This window comes from Prosopis cineraria, unplaced genomic scaffold (genome assembly GCF_029017545.1).
Source record: "Prosopis cineraria cultivar Desert tree isolate PC_DT_omini unplaced genomic scaffold, ASM2901754v1 PC11, whole genome shotgun sequence".
In the NCBI taxonomy this organism is placed as follows: Eukaryota; Viridiplantae; Streptophyta; class Magnoliopsida; order Fabales; family Fabaceae; genus Prosopis; species Prosopis cineraria.
Genome location: NW_026555342.1, coordinates 22,559,800 through 22,573,626, shown reverse-complemented (window position 1 = coordinate 22,573,626; position 13,827 = coordinate 22,559,800). Strand labels below are relative to the sequence as shown.

Here is a 13,827-nt window from a genome sequence, read left to right as displayed (position 1 = left end):
GTACAAATGGGATTTAAAATGAGAATCCGTAGCATTAAGATTGTAAATTATTTAAATTTTCAAAGAAGGGAAGAAGACTTTTTTAAAAGAGGAGAAATTATACGAAAATAATGAACACACACATAGCAAGCAAATGAGCATTATTTTATTTCATTTTATTTGTTTCATGAAAGGAATAAAAGCTGTCAGTATCGTCAATGAAAGAAGAAAAGTTGAAATAATCATATACTCAAAATTAAATAGAATAATGTGTGTGGTAAAACTTAAGGTCACGTTTGATTACTAAAAAGGAATTGAAGGGAATTGACTGAAAAAATTAACACAAAAATGAACTAAATTATCCTTCTTCCTCATAGTAAGCATGATAAAATTCATTAATATATACTACAAATATGAAAATCATCATATCTCCAAAAATTTTATGAATCATAATTCTTAACCCTATGAATTAAATTACTCCCTTCCTTTGTGAATGTGGTTCACCATTCCTCTTAATCATATCAATTTTACCTTTATTTTTTTAATTCATTTCATTCCATTTCTTTTTAATAACCAAACGTAACCCAAGAAATCTTGTCCCACATAACATTCTACTGGGCACTTATTTGATAAAAGATGACACATGTGGCCTGCAAGTTTCAAGTGGCAATTGGAAGTAAACAAAAAGGAGGTCCAATAATGACTAAATTAAAGGAGGACGCGAAGAATTAAGTGCTTAAGGACAATGTCTCATGATTAGTTAGTTTTTTATTGCTCTATTTTTGTATTTTATTTGTTTAATTAGGATTTTCAGGTTTGGAATATTTTAGATTATCTATTAAGAGTCATTATCTTGTAAAATTTATTGGTTTTATTATTTTAAATATATAGAATGCCAAATACTAATATCTTTTTTATTACATTTACATACGTACGTAAATACATACATATATCATTAAACTAACTTTTGTATATTACATCTTATCTCATTATCTTAGAATATATATATTTTTCTTCAGAGTCATTTAGGAAACTTTGTCTATTTAAAGATCAAGATGTATTTAGTTAATTTCCATATATGAAAAATATTGAATTTATTGCAAATTTTGCACTTTGTGATTTTGTATGTTTGAATGAATACTCATAGATTACGAGAGTTTGATCAATTCTTATTGTACCTTTTCATAGCTAGGGATCTAGAAACGAGTTTATCTTGGCCCTAGGGCTTTACATAACCAGGGCTGTTGTTTTCTACTTTACAAAAAAACTTTCTGTTTTTAAAAAAACATAAAAAAATTCATTTGGTTAAGTATTTAGAATTTAAATATTTTGAAAAATTTTTCCATTTTTTGTTTTTAAAAAAATTAAAAGAAAACAACTTAATTAGAGTTATTTTTTTCTTTTTTATTTTTAAAGTACATTATATTTAATAGTTGTATCATCATTGACCATTGTTAACACCATTATTGGTCTTTTTTTAACTCTAAAATTATTTTCAAATTAATATAATCAAATGAATTTTCATTTTAATTTTTAAAAAATTAAAAATTGGTTTTATAAAACATGTTTTTTAAAAAATAGAACAAAACTAAACAAGCTCTCATATTTTTGTGTTTTTAAGTCTTCTACGCTCTAAGTTCTAACATAATGTTTTTGTATTCCCTCGGTTCTCTGAAAAAAAAGTTATGACGGATCCATTCCTTATCACTTCATCCGGGTCTTACCTTGATCATTAAAAAGAAGCGTTGACAAAGTCAAAGAGTTGATCATTTCCATAAACATATGTATGAATGTGATTTATTCATATATTTAAATCCAACTTTCTACTTTGGTCAACTGTTACAGCTTGATAAATTAAAAACATGATGGTAGCAACCAACATTTAATTTCTTTTAATGATGTCTAATCAACAATGAAATATGTATTCAAGCAATTTGTTTGGCTCGACCTTTTCTTCTTTAGGTATGCAAAAAGTTTAGGTAATGTTGAGCTCGAGAAGTCCCATAGCATTCTTTTGGACTCAGAGAGTTCTTACAGATATATTTATGGATCACCTACTAGCAAGATTATCATAATTGTAGTGAGATTTGATGAATTCAGCCATGATTTTATAATTATATAAATCAAGTCCTCACCAGCTATACTAATATTTACTAACTTGAATTTTTCTACATCAGGAAAACAGGAAGAAGTAGGACCCTCTTCATATTAAAATCTAAATTCTTACAAAAAAAAATCTTAATTTGATTCTAACAATAAATTAAACGATTGAAATAGCGAAACTGATGCTGGTAAAACTTGTTACTTAAGCGACAAGTTAGTTCTAGAATGTCGAGCCATGCTCAAGCAATAATATTAACACCATGAAACCAAAATCTTGTCCATTTATATATTCAGTATTCAAAATAAAAATAAATAAAATAATTTTGAGATTAAAAATTACTTTCACACTTATCTTTTATCATAAAAAAAGATACACACACATTAAAAACATAAGGGGGATGATATTTTTTTGAACAAACAAAAGCTGATATTTTTTTTGGACAAACAAAAGTTTGAGACAAAATGATGACTTTTCAATACAATTGTGAAACCAATTGATTCTAAAATTCTAAAAAAGGACTAAAGGTTAAGTAGAGTGGCACTGAGAACACCGTCTATTGCCTAAGACATACTCCCTCACATCCCTATTATACCGTATCTTCTAAAAGAATTATTTGGCCCTTCATATAAGTCACAAATAGAAGGTTAATAATTAACATTAATTTCCAATTTTATCCTAAGTAAATTACTTAAAAGGAGAATTCAATTTTAATTTAATGCTTATATTCGGCTCTAATTTGAATGTTGTGTTTCTCTCTTTCTCTTTAATGGAAGAAAATTTGAAATAGTTTTTTTTAATTTTAAGACATTTAATATTTTAAACACCATTTATTGATTCTGATAAGATTGTTGAAAGTGACTTATAATTGGGATAGGAAGGAGTACCTCTCATAAGTTTGTTGATTAATTTCTACAATTTCATAAACATCTCGCCCAGATTACTTCAAGTGGAATTTATTTCTCATATATTTTCTTCCACTTAATCATCTCGAACCTATTTTCCTTATTCTTTATATCAGGATATTCAAGTATGAGTAAACTTGAGTAAATGTGGCAAAACCGACATAAGATAAATTTAAGCTAATCAATGAGTAATATATATATATATATATATTAAAAAACCTATGAATTTAAGTTTTGAAATTTTGAATTAAGAGAATGGAATCCCATTTCAACTTAGGTACAAACCAATTGTGTCGGTTGTGCCATATATCACAAACCAATGCAACTGTATCGAATCTTATGATGGCTTGGATCCTCCGAATCTACATATATGCTTGCTTCAACCATGCAAATTATAAAGACCACATGCATGATACGCATTATCAAGAACAGATATAAAGTCCAGATGAGAACTTGAATTAAATTGTTTATATATAAATCAAAATAATGCTACGGCTGTAAATTGGCCCAGGCCTAGCGTTGTGAAGAAGGCCGATGGCATGAACTAAATCTCAAACCTCTTGTGGGAACACAGCTAATTAAACAAAAGAGAAAGTGGGAATACGTGTTTGGCGAAATATCTACAGCGACGGTGATAATTAAAAAAATGAATCCGGCCGGAGAGATTAGGTAGCTGTTAAAGAACGCACGGCTTAGACTAAACTAAGAATGATCAATACCAATTCCAAAAATAATTGATTTGCTTTGACTAAGTCGAAACTGAAAGCGAACACCGATTCTTTGGTTCCGTCTTAACAAAAAAACAAAAAAAAAAAAACAAAAAGTGGATACCAATTCAAAAATGGTAGCTCCTCCCTCCAGCTATAAATACATCACAACAACAAATGCGTTTTGCCACAACAAACACAAATCAAAGAAATTAAGAATTTGAGAATTCAAAGATGAAAGGTTCATTAGTGACTTCTCTCGTTGCCCTCTTGGCTTTGGCTTCCTCCGTTGCTTCAGCCTATGACCCCAGCCCTCTCCAAGATTTTTGTGTCGCTCTCAAAGATAACAAACTTGGAGGTACACACACAACACACAAACACACACGCGCGCGCGCGCGCGCGCGATAACATGCATATTTTATCTCTGGGATCTCCAAAAGTGACAATTTACATGATATGTTGAGAGATATATCTAAAGAGGTCAATCGTTATGAGAGACAGAGATTGTTAAAAGTAGGCTCGGCCTGCTATTTTGTCGCTCTATATCCCTCTTCACTCACATAAAGTCATTTTTTGGGATCCAATAAGTTAGCATGCATACGAGGCTATTGACTATACTTATTAATCGGGCGTTTTCATGTGAATTTTGTGCAGTATTCGTGAATGGGGAATTTTGCAAAGACCCCAAGCTTGTCAAAGCAGAAGACTTCTTCTACCACGTAACGCCGGGGAACACATCCAACCCATTGGGCTCCCAAGTGACTCCAGTGGCTGTGACAGAAATTCCAGGACTCAACACTCTTGGCATCTCCCTTGCTCGTGTCGATTTTGCGCCATACGGTTTGAATCCTCCTCACATTCACCCTCGAGGCACTGAGTTATTGATCGTCATCGAAGGAACTCTCTTGGTTGGATTTGTGGCTTCCAATCAAAATAATAACACCCTCTTCACCAAAGTCCTCAACAAAGGAGATGTGTTTGTTTTCCCCATTGGTCAGATTCACTTTCAACTCAATGTTGGGCATGACAATGCTGTAGCCATTGCCGGTCTTAGCAGTCAGAATCCAGGAGTGATTACCATTGCGAATGCTCTATTTAAATCCAATCCTCTCATCTCTCCTGATGTTCTCGCTAAGGCATTCCAGGTTGACAAGAAAATAATTGACTCTCTTCAAAAGCAATCTTGGTACGACAATAACTAAACAGACCATCCACTACCGATTCGTAATTATATTCTACTTTAAATAACTATGCATGACGCATGCAGGTTGATGTTGTAACCTCGATTATATAATGCATGCAAAAGCAATTATATTTCCTCATGAAACTTCCATTATATATTGCTTAAATAAATACGATGAATTCTGGTTTACATTGTACCTTTTTCTTTGTTTGAATTTGATTTGGTTTAATTTCTTGCAGAATTCGTAGTGTTTACCTCATAAAAATTACATACAGTTGTGTGAACTCAAGGTTAGAGACGTGTTACTATTACATACGAGCCCGATATTATTCTCTGCTTTCCAAAACTATTAACCCTGGGCCTATTTATGAGAAACGAATGACAGCTAATAAACAAATGATTGTTGAACTTCATTTGTTTTCCTGCATAAGTCTTAGTGTTCGCCTCAATAAAACTACTTACAATTCCGTGTACCCAGCTGGTAAAAAAAAAAAAAAAAAAGCAATTATGTGTACCCAAGGTTGGGGGTGTTACTGTTATGTTACCTATTATTTACTTTCTGTTTTCTCCAAACAAATTAAATTTATAAGAAATAAATGATTGTTAAATTTTTACTATCATTCGTTTCCTGTAAGTTTAATTATTTTTTGTTTCATATAAATAGGCAATGGCTTAGTACATTCACTAGTAAAAAAAAAATAAAATTTCATCATCAGATCAATATTGTTTTCTCTGTTCTTTTCCGTGCCCCAATGCAAATAAATCCGCGCATCATCCGACGACGAGTAAGTCAAGGAGAAAACTAATCAATGACTATGCATATTGTGATTAACATTTAAAAGTTAATCATGTTTAATGATTTTTTTTTTCCTCTTCTCTTTAATTTCTTCTGTGTCCTACGGTGCTAATTGGGGTCTTTAACTTCAAATTTCACCATAACTAGATAGACTCGTTTTGGAAATGATGATAGTGTTTAATCCTAATTAACCACTAAAAATAATTCATATTCTATAATAATGAAAATGATGAAATCCTTATACGCACTTCTTATTACTTGAGTGAAAACATTTTAATGATCGATGTCATAAATAACAAACGAAAACATTTTAACAATCCTGTAATAAGTTCAACAAAACTTTCCATGTCTCAGATAATTCACATGTCCTTCAGTAAATCTTGATCCTTTTATGTTTTTATCACATAAACATTTTTATAGCAACTCTATGCAATGACAGCGAGAAAATATTGATGGATGTGAAGTTTTGTTTAGGTCAATATTGTGCCGAAACTTAATCCATTCCTTTTTCCACTTTCTCTTTTCTTTTCTTCTTTTCTTTTTTTTTGTGTAAAATAAACCTTCTCAAGTGTGTGTAAATGGAGTTAGTTATGACTTTATGTGTGTGTATTCACATACATGTGCACAAAATGAAAATTAAAGAATCGTAAAGTCAACATAAAATTACGTGCAATTTGCATTTAAAATTAACATTGGTAGCCTTACGATTGTAAATTTATATTTTAAAAGAAGGGAAGAAAAATCTTTTAGACTTTTCTAAACAAGGAATGAGAGAGAGAAATCAATAAAAAATTGTAAACATAAATAGTAAGAAACTTAGCAATATTATTAGTATTAATATTTTGCACAATAAAGCACTGAGTGACGTCAACGAAAGAAGAAAAGTTAACATAATCAAATATTCAAAACTATTCATAGAATAATGGAAAGAAAGGATCATGGGGGAACATGCGTTTATGTTTGAGTCACTTTTAGGCATCGCACTAAATAATTATTGTAGAAAATAATATAAAAAAGATATTTCAATGAGAGAGTTGAGTGGAAGTGTCTCGATTTTTTTTAACCAAGGTCAAGAATTCGAACATGGTTAATTGAAAAAAATGATATTAAAAGAGCCACTCAATAATACTTGAATAAATATAACCTGTAGTACTAAATTCTAGATACATGCATGATAAAGTAGAAATACAACATGTGGTCATGTAAATAATAATTCTGAGTGGGAAATAATCCTGTGAGGTTCAATTGGATATAATTAAAATTTACCCCAATTTAGACTAAGTCATCCACTTCTTAATCAGTGCATGACCTTGAACACTGGTTATTTTATACGGAACAAATTTTACATACTAAACAAATGGCTTATGCGGTGTAAAATTGACAAGATGATCCTCTTCCTGATCACTTCAAAATAATTTAACTGTCGTCTGTGGCACAAATACTAAAATAATATACGACGGACAAACTGAGCAGAGCTTTCGACAACAAAATGATGTTGTGCTGATTTCAGTATCTGGTCCCCATCTCCTTCCTCAATATTCTTTGAAAATGGCAGATCTGGCTCTGCTAAGAAGAACGGAAATCCATCTAGAATGATTCTTATTTGTTAATAAGGCAACAGAGAACTTTGTTTGGAAGTCGAAGTCACAGTTTTCTTGAGGTCTTATCCCAGAGTTGCATCCTTTGTGTGCCTGTGACTTGTCCGACATTGTAAATATCATGTCGATCCAATCCACCTGCACTCAAATTGTTCCTTGAAGGTGAATAAATCAAGACATCTCCTTCCAGCTTCAGATCATCTTCCTTAAAGTGGGGTAAGCAAAAGACAAGGAACATGCAATTGCTGTACTAGTGGTGATGATGAAGAAAACAACTCTTATTGTGTGAAAGTAAAGAGCACCAACATGGCCAGCATCCATCTTGTGCTGAAGCCTTCCAGGCATCATTCTATCTCTATTGCTCAAAATAGAAGCTAGACAAAAGCCCACATGCATGCATGTAAATTGTCATTATCTAGTTACTTAACATCTGAAGTACTTTTATTCCTTTTCTTCTTGTGCCTGTCTTTAGGATATTGTTGCAGTCTTCAATCTTGGAAGTGCAAAAATAGATATGAAGAGAAAAAACTCTTAGGATTCTGGTACAATCATTAGCATTTGGTACTACATTGTATAGGTGCACCCAGAATATTGATAATTGACTGAAAGGCTTGAGTGTGAACAGTGCACAATGTAACTATTAGTTCAATATGCGCTGGCTTATTTATTTTAGTATGCTAATTATTGATGATGATTTGTATTTTCTTAATTACGAAGTGTAAACATGGTTGGACATTACTTGTAGACAGTTCTTCCTGAGAGGATTTGAATCTTGATTTGTATTATTGTGAGGAACCGGCTCTTTTCATTAAACTTAACTCTTATTAATGATTATGAAATATTTGTAATATACTATAAAACTAGACTTTTATGGTTGTCCTAACAAAATATTAACATTGTATTGCATAGCATTCATGAACTTTTCATTTTCTTCCTAATTCTTAGTTATCCGAATTCCATTGTCATTCATGGCTCAAAAAAAAAAAATCACTATTTTATTCATCTTCTATCATGGATTTTAATATTTTCATTCCTTTCACTATGCATATAATTATCTATGCATCTTCAGGAGAAATGTTTGCAAGGACCACTCATCTAATCTAATAAAATCTTATGTGTCATTTTTTTTATTTTTACAATACAATGGCTATTTATTTTTTTTTTTTGCCTTTTTCTCTCTCTACCATCATTAATGGCAAAATCAATTTATATTTATAGCAATATGAATGACATGTTTTTATTGGATGGAGTATGGATAGCGTCATATATTGGGTTGTGCCATGATTTTAACTGTGAGTCCTAATTACTTGTTTAAATGTTTTACTTTATTATTGTTAACTATACTGTACTTGAGTGAGATTATAATTTCTCTTTCATTGCTGTTAGAGAAAAAAAAATTAACGATTGGTGCCTACAAAACCAAAACCAAAATTAATGTTTATTTTTCTTTTGATCATCCTTGCTGGTAGATTCGCCAATGTTCCATCTTTAGTCTTTACATCATTTTCTTCATATTTCATACAAGTAATATTTATTAAAAACAGGTGTGTGAGTATTTAATTTCATATTATATGTAATTAATTATTTAGCCCAGGCCAAAAAATTATTGATTTGATAATGCAATTACATTAATTTTGTGTACAACAAAGAAATTGCATTAATTATAAGCTCAATACGTATTTAACTTTAAAGAGGTTTGATTATTTTTGGGGATTTAGTCGATGTGGGCTGTCTAACAAAATGCAGGGCATGTTGTGCATGTAACTTGAGGCCTAGATCGAGTTGCGAAGTTGAGTAAGAAAAAAATCACGAGAGAGTGACAGATAAATATCTTTGAAATAGAAAATTGATAATTTGATCCGGTGAAATGAAATGATGACAGTAATGCCTTAAGGGACTTTTTTAATATTATATTTTTGTATGAAATTACTTTATTAGCCCCTGCAATTTAGAAAGTTATGATTTTATAAATTGTTTTGGTCATTAGTAGATCCAAACTTGTGAATATTTACATCAAACTTGTAATGATATAAAATTAGTTGGACATTATTGATAGAAAATTGTGATAGAAGACCGATTCAAAAATCAACTCAAATGTCAAACTTAAAATTATGGAATTATTCAATTGATCTACCTATTAATTCCTCTCGTTTGTTACCAATTATCTACCTTTTAAATTATACATAAAAATAAACAAGGAATGACAAATAAGTAAGGACCCTTGAAAAATACCAATGATCTTTTTTACAATTCTAATTTCAAGAATTTATAAGTGAAAGTCTTTATTTTATATTAAATTTTTTACAAAGTGTTCAATTGCCGTTCCCTGTAAATAACAAGCAACTTAGCAATATTATTAGGGTAAGACAACATATTAGCCCATAAACTATAAGTTCAAAAGTGTTTGAGACCCTAAACTTTTTTTTTATACATTGTTCTCCCTTAACTTTTGAAAACAGTGCAATCTAGCTCCTACAATTAATAACGTTAATTTTTACTATTAGTTGACCAGAAAATGCCTAAAAAATTATAATAAAAAAGACCAAAAAATTACAAACAAGGATTTAAAAAATTACATAGAAGGACCAAGAAAATATTAGCGGTCCTTTCTATAATTTTTGAAGTTTTTTTATCTTTTTTTGATTAGCCAATGATTAAAGTTAATTTTTATCAATAATAAGATTCAGATTGTACTATTTTTTAAATTTGAGGTCCACATTACTATAAAAAAATAAGTTTAAGACGCATTGTCTTTTATCTATAAACTATGCATTGAATAGTAAAAAGAAAGGGTCATGGGGACATGGAAGTGTTTGAGAGATAGAGGAGAGATACAGGGAGACAGACGTGAAGAAACCGATTGAGATGATAATGATGGCACGTAGCAGGTGAACAATAAGACTGAAAGACTTTACCAAATCTTAACTTGCTTCCTCCAAGGAATAAATCAATTACTACTCCGGTCAAATTGCTGAGACATTTTTTTTTTTAACTAAACTTGGTCGGTATAGGTTTGACCAAAAAAAAACAAAAAAAGAAAAAGCTTGGTCTGTACTGAACATTTAGTGCATGTTTGACACATGGAAAATTCTTTTTGGAACCATAAGAGACATTTTTTAAGAAATTTTAATATTTGATTTTATAAGCAAATTATAAAAAGATAGTAGGAATGAAAAAAATAATATGATAATCTTTAACAAAATTTAATATCTTGAAAAAAGTGCCTTTAAGTATCTACTTTGATGTTTCGACTAGCAATTTCAAAGTATCCATACGTATCAAAAGTTAAAAATATTTTTTAATTAACAATAATATTTTGATACATTAAAGATACATGTTGAAGAAATATCAGCACATATTAGTATCAGATACAATATTGATATGAATATGTCAAGCAATTTGAAGTATCGATACTTCATAACTAATAAACAATCAATTTATTTTGTGGTAGATAAAAATTTAGAAAAATTATAAACAGGTCTTAGACAAAAAAAATTAATTATTTCCTCAGTCTCATTTACTTATGAATCTTTTGTATTTAGAAGTGAATAACATTTGGGCAATTAATCTTTTCATTTGGGACTTAGATGTAATTTTCCTTTTTAAAATTTCCATCGTGGCCTCCAACTAAAAATTTAGAAAAAAGTATAAACAGGCCTTAGATAAAAATATATTTGGTATAACTGTAAAAACTAGAAACAATTTAATATTTTGTTGCATCAAAGTTTTGTAAATTAATTATGTTATATTATTATTTTGAGTCGTAGAGTTGCGAAGAACTCCGATGAAAAAATTCAACTCAAATGTCAAACTTAAAATCCTGAATATATTCGATTGATCTCCCTTAATTCCTCTAGTTGGTTACCAGTTAATTATAAATTATATATTCAAGTAAACAAGGAATGAGAAACAAAAGCACAAAAAAAAAAGAGAACAAAAATAGTAAGCAACTCAGCGATACTTTTCTTATGTGTAACAAAACTTAAAGAGACGTCCATCAACGAAAGCAGAAAAGTTCAAGAAGTCAAATATTAAAAACTATGCACTGAATACTAGAAAGAAAGGGTCATGGGCCATATAAAAAAAGAAAAGGTCATGGGAACATGCGTGTGTTTGAGAGACAGAGGAAAGAGCAGAGAGAGTGACAGAGACGTGAAGAAATTAAACCAATTGAGATGCCAATTTTGGCCGCAGATGAAGACTGGATGACTTTACCAAGTCTTAACTTATTAATCTATTCTTACTTAAATTATTTGTATTAACTAATTAATTGCTTTGAAATGGTCTAAATATGGTCCAAAAATTGTTACCTAATTGAAATGGTCTAAAAATTGCTTTGATGTCTATTTTTACCCCTAATAATTATTTTAAAAAAGAAATATTGTTTATCTACTTATTGAAAATTGAGAATAATGACATAGTTGAAATAAAGCAATTAATGCTGCGCAAATTCTTGCAAAGTGAATTATACTTAGTATCACAAAATTAGTCTAGAAATCAATTATATATATAAGACCGGAGGGAGTATATTAATGAACGGCTCAATTCATCGACTATAAATAATTTTAATTAATTCAATTAATCCATTAATTCCTTTTGTTGAAATCTCATTAATTATTGATTATATATGAACAAAAAAAAAACAAACAGAGAGAGCAAGGATGGAAGTTGGCCCATGTGTCTCATGGAAAGTCAACTGCGAGGTTGGTAATTAAAATAAATAATTAATAAACCTGGGGAGGTGTACTTGTTAGTAAAGAAGGGCTCAGACTAAACTCATTAAGAGGGATGAATACCAATTCAAACAGGAATTGATATATTTGTTTTGATTAAGTCGAAACTAATTAAAAGTGAATACCAATTCAATGGTGGCAGCTCCTGCCTCCAACTATAAATAGATCACAACAACAAATGCATTTTGCCACAACAAACACACAATTCAAAGAAATTAAGGATTTGAGAATTCAAAGATGAAAGGTTCATTAGTGATCTCCCTCTTTGCCCTCTTGGCTTTGGCTTCCTCCTTTGCTTCTGCCTATGACCCCAGCCCTCTCCAAGACTTCTGTGTCGCCCTCAATGATACCAAACTCGGAGGTAAACACATGCACACATAATATAATGCCATGCATATTGTATCTCTGGGATCTTCAAAAGTGACATAGTGCTAAAAATGGAGCCTACTATTTTCTCTCTATACATCTCTCTTCACTTCAAAGATTACTAATTGATTGTTCATGTGTCTGTGCTTTTGTGCAGTATTTGTGAATGGGGAATTCTGCAAAGATCCCAAGCTTGCCAAAGCAGAAGACTTCTTCTACCACGTAATGCCAGGGAACACATCCAACCCATTGGGCTCCAAAGTGACTCCAGTGACTGTGACAGAAATTCCAGGACTCAACACTCTTGGCATCTCCCTTGCTCGTGTTGATTTTGCACCATACGGTTTGAATCCTCCTCACACTCACCCTCGTGGCACTGAGATCTTAATCGTCATTGAAGGAACTCTCTTGGTTGGATTTGTGGCTTCCAATCAAAATAATAACACCCTCTTCACCAAAGTCCTCAACAAAGGAGATGTGTTTGTGTTCCCCATTGGCCAGATTCACTTTCAACTCAATGTTGGGCATGACAAAGCTGTAGCCATTGCCGGTCTTAGCAGCCAAAATCCAGGAGTCATTACCATTGCTAATGCTCTGTTTAAATCCAATCCTCTCATCTCTCCTGCGGTTCTCACTAAAGCCTTCCAAGTTGACAAGAGCATAATTGCTTATCTTCAGAAGCAATCTTGGTATGACAATAACTAAACAGAACATCCAGTGCCTATCCGTAATTCTATTTCATGTTGATTTCTGTTTCATACAACTCCAATTATAGCTTTTTCATTGTCCAACTCCAATTAGATCTTTTAGTAAATAATTAATACACCCGCAGGCTTACGTTGTACCTTGTTCTCTGTTTGTAATTTCATTCATTTGGTTTCCTGTACGTGCATGTCTCTTGAGCGCGTGTACCCACTTTAATAAAACTACAGTTCTGCGAGACAAAGTTGTACGTTTCATGTGTGCTTAGTATTATTTTCTTTTCCCTTCCTCCAGGCAAACAAATACATCCCACTCGCACTTGGAAAAAAAAAAAAGAATCTTGTATTAATTCTCTTTTTTTTTTCCCTGCCAGAATGCCGACAAGATATATATAATATTATTGTTGATGATAAGTATTAATGTTCAATCATCATTAAATAACCAGTGATGCTAGTTTTTATTATGCAATATTGAAAAGGATTTGAACTGAGTAATATATACCAAAAAGTAATGTCAGCCAGAAAAAAGTTGAGGGATCAGAACTTTTATCATGGTCAATAATGTGTCTGAACTTATTCCATTCTTTTATCACCTTTTTATTTATTTATTTGATGAAAATATCACACACACACACACACACACACACACACACACATCTATATATGAAACTTTCTTCAAGTAAATACAAATAAAGTTAGTTGTAGCTTGATGGTAAAAAAATAAATAAATTTTGTAACTTTAGGTGGAGTGCGAGCGT

General features: G+C 31.1%; 2 protein-coding genes across 2 annotated transcripts; both read left to right on the top strand.

Moving 5' to 3' along the window:
- Nucleotides 1-3,884: 3,884 nt before the first annotated feature.
- LOC129286778 (germin-like protein subfamily 1 member 7) lies at nt 3,885-5,064 on the top strand. The gene is made up of 2 exons (XM_054922811.1): nt 3,885-4,050; nt 4,347-5,064. The coding sequence occupies exons 1-2, from the start codon at nt 3,927-3,929 to the stop codon at nt 4,892-4,894; spliced, it is 672 nt and encodes a 223-aa protein (XP_054778786.1). The 5' UTR covers nt 3,885-3,926; the 3' UTR covers nt 4,895-5,064.
- Nucleotides 5,065-12,197: 7,133 nt separating this feature from the next.
- On the top strand, nt 12,198-13,314 carry LOC129286831 (germin-like protein subfamily 1 member 18). Its single transcript, XM_054922899.1, has 2 exons — nt 12,198-12,363; nt 12,526-13,314. Exons 1-2 carry the CDS (start codon nt 12,240-12,242, stop codon nt 13,071-13,073), a joined length of 672 nt encoding a protein of 223 aa, XP_054778874.1. The 5' UTR covers nt 12,198-12,239; the 3' UTR covers nt 13,074-13,314.
- Nucleotides 13,315-13,827: the final 513 nt, after the last annotated feature.

Excerpts from the sequence above, each read along its gene's own strand:
- LOC129286778 (XM_054922811.1), top strand. The coding sequence starts at position 3,927 with ATGAAAGGTTCATTAGTGACTTCTCTCGTTGCCCTCTTGGCTTTGGCT. Across the intron at positions 4,051-4,346 it reads CAAAGATAACAAACTTGGAG|TATTCGTGAATGGGGAATTT; the intron begins GTACACACACAA and ends AATTTTGTGCAG.
- LOC129286831 (XM_054922899.1), top strand. The coding sequence starts at position 12,240 with ATGAAAGGTTCATTAGTGATCTCCCTCTTTGCCCTCTTGGCTTTGGCT. Across the intron at positions 12,364-12,525 it reads CAATGATACCAAACTCGGAG|TATTTGTGAATGGGGAATTC; the intron begins GTAAACACATGC and ends GCTTTTGTGCAG.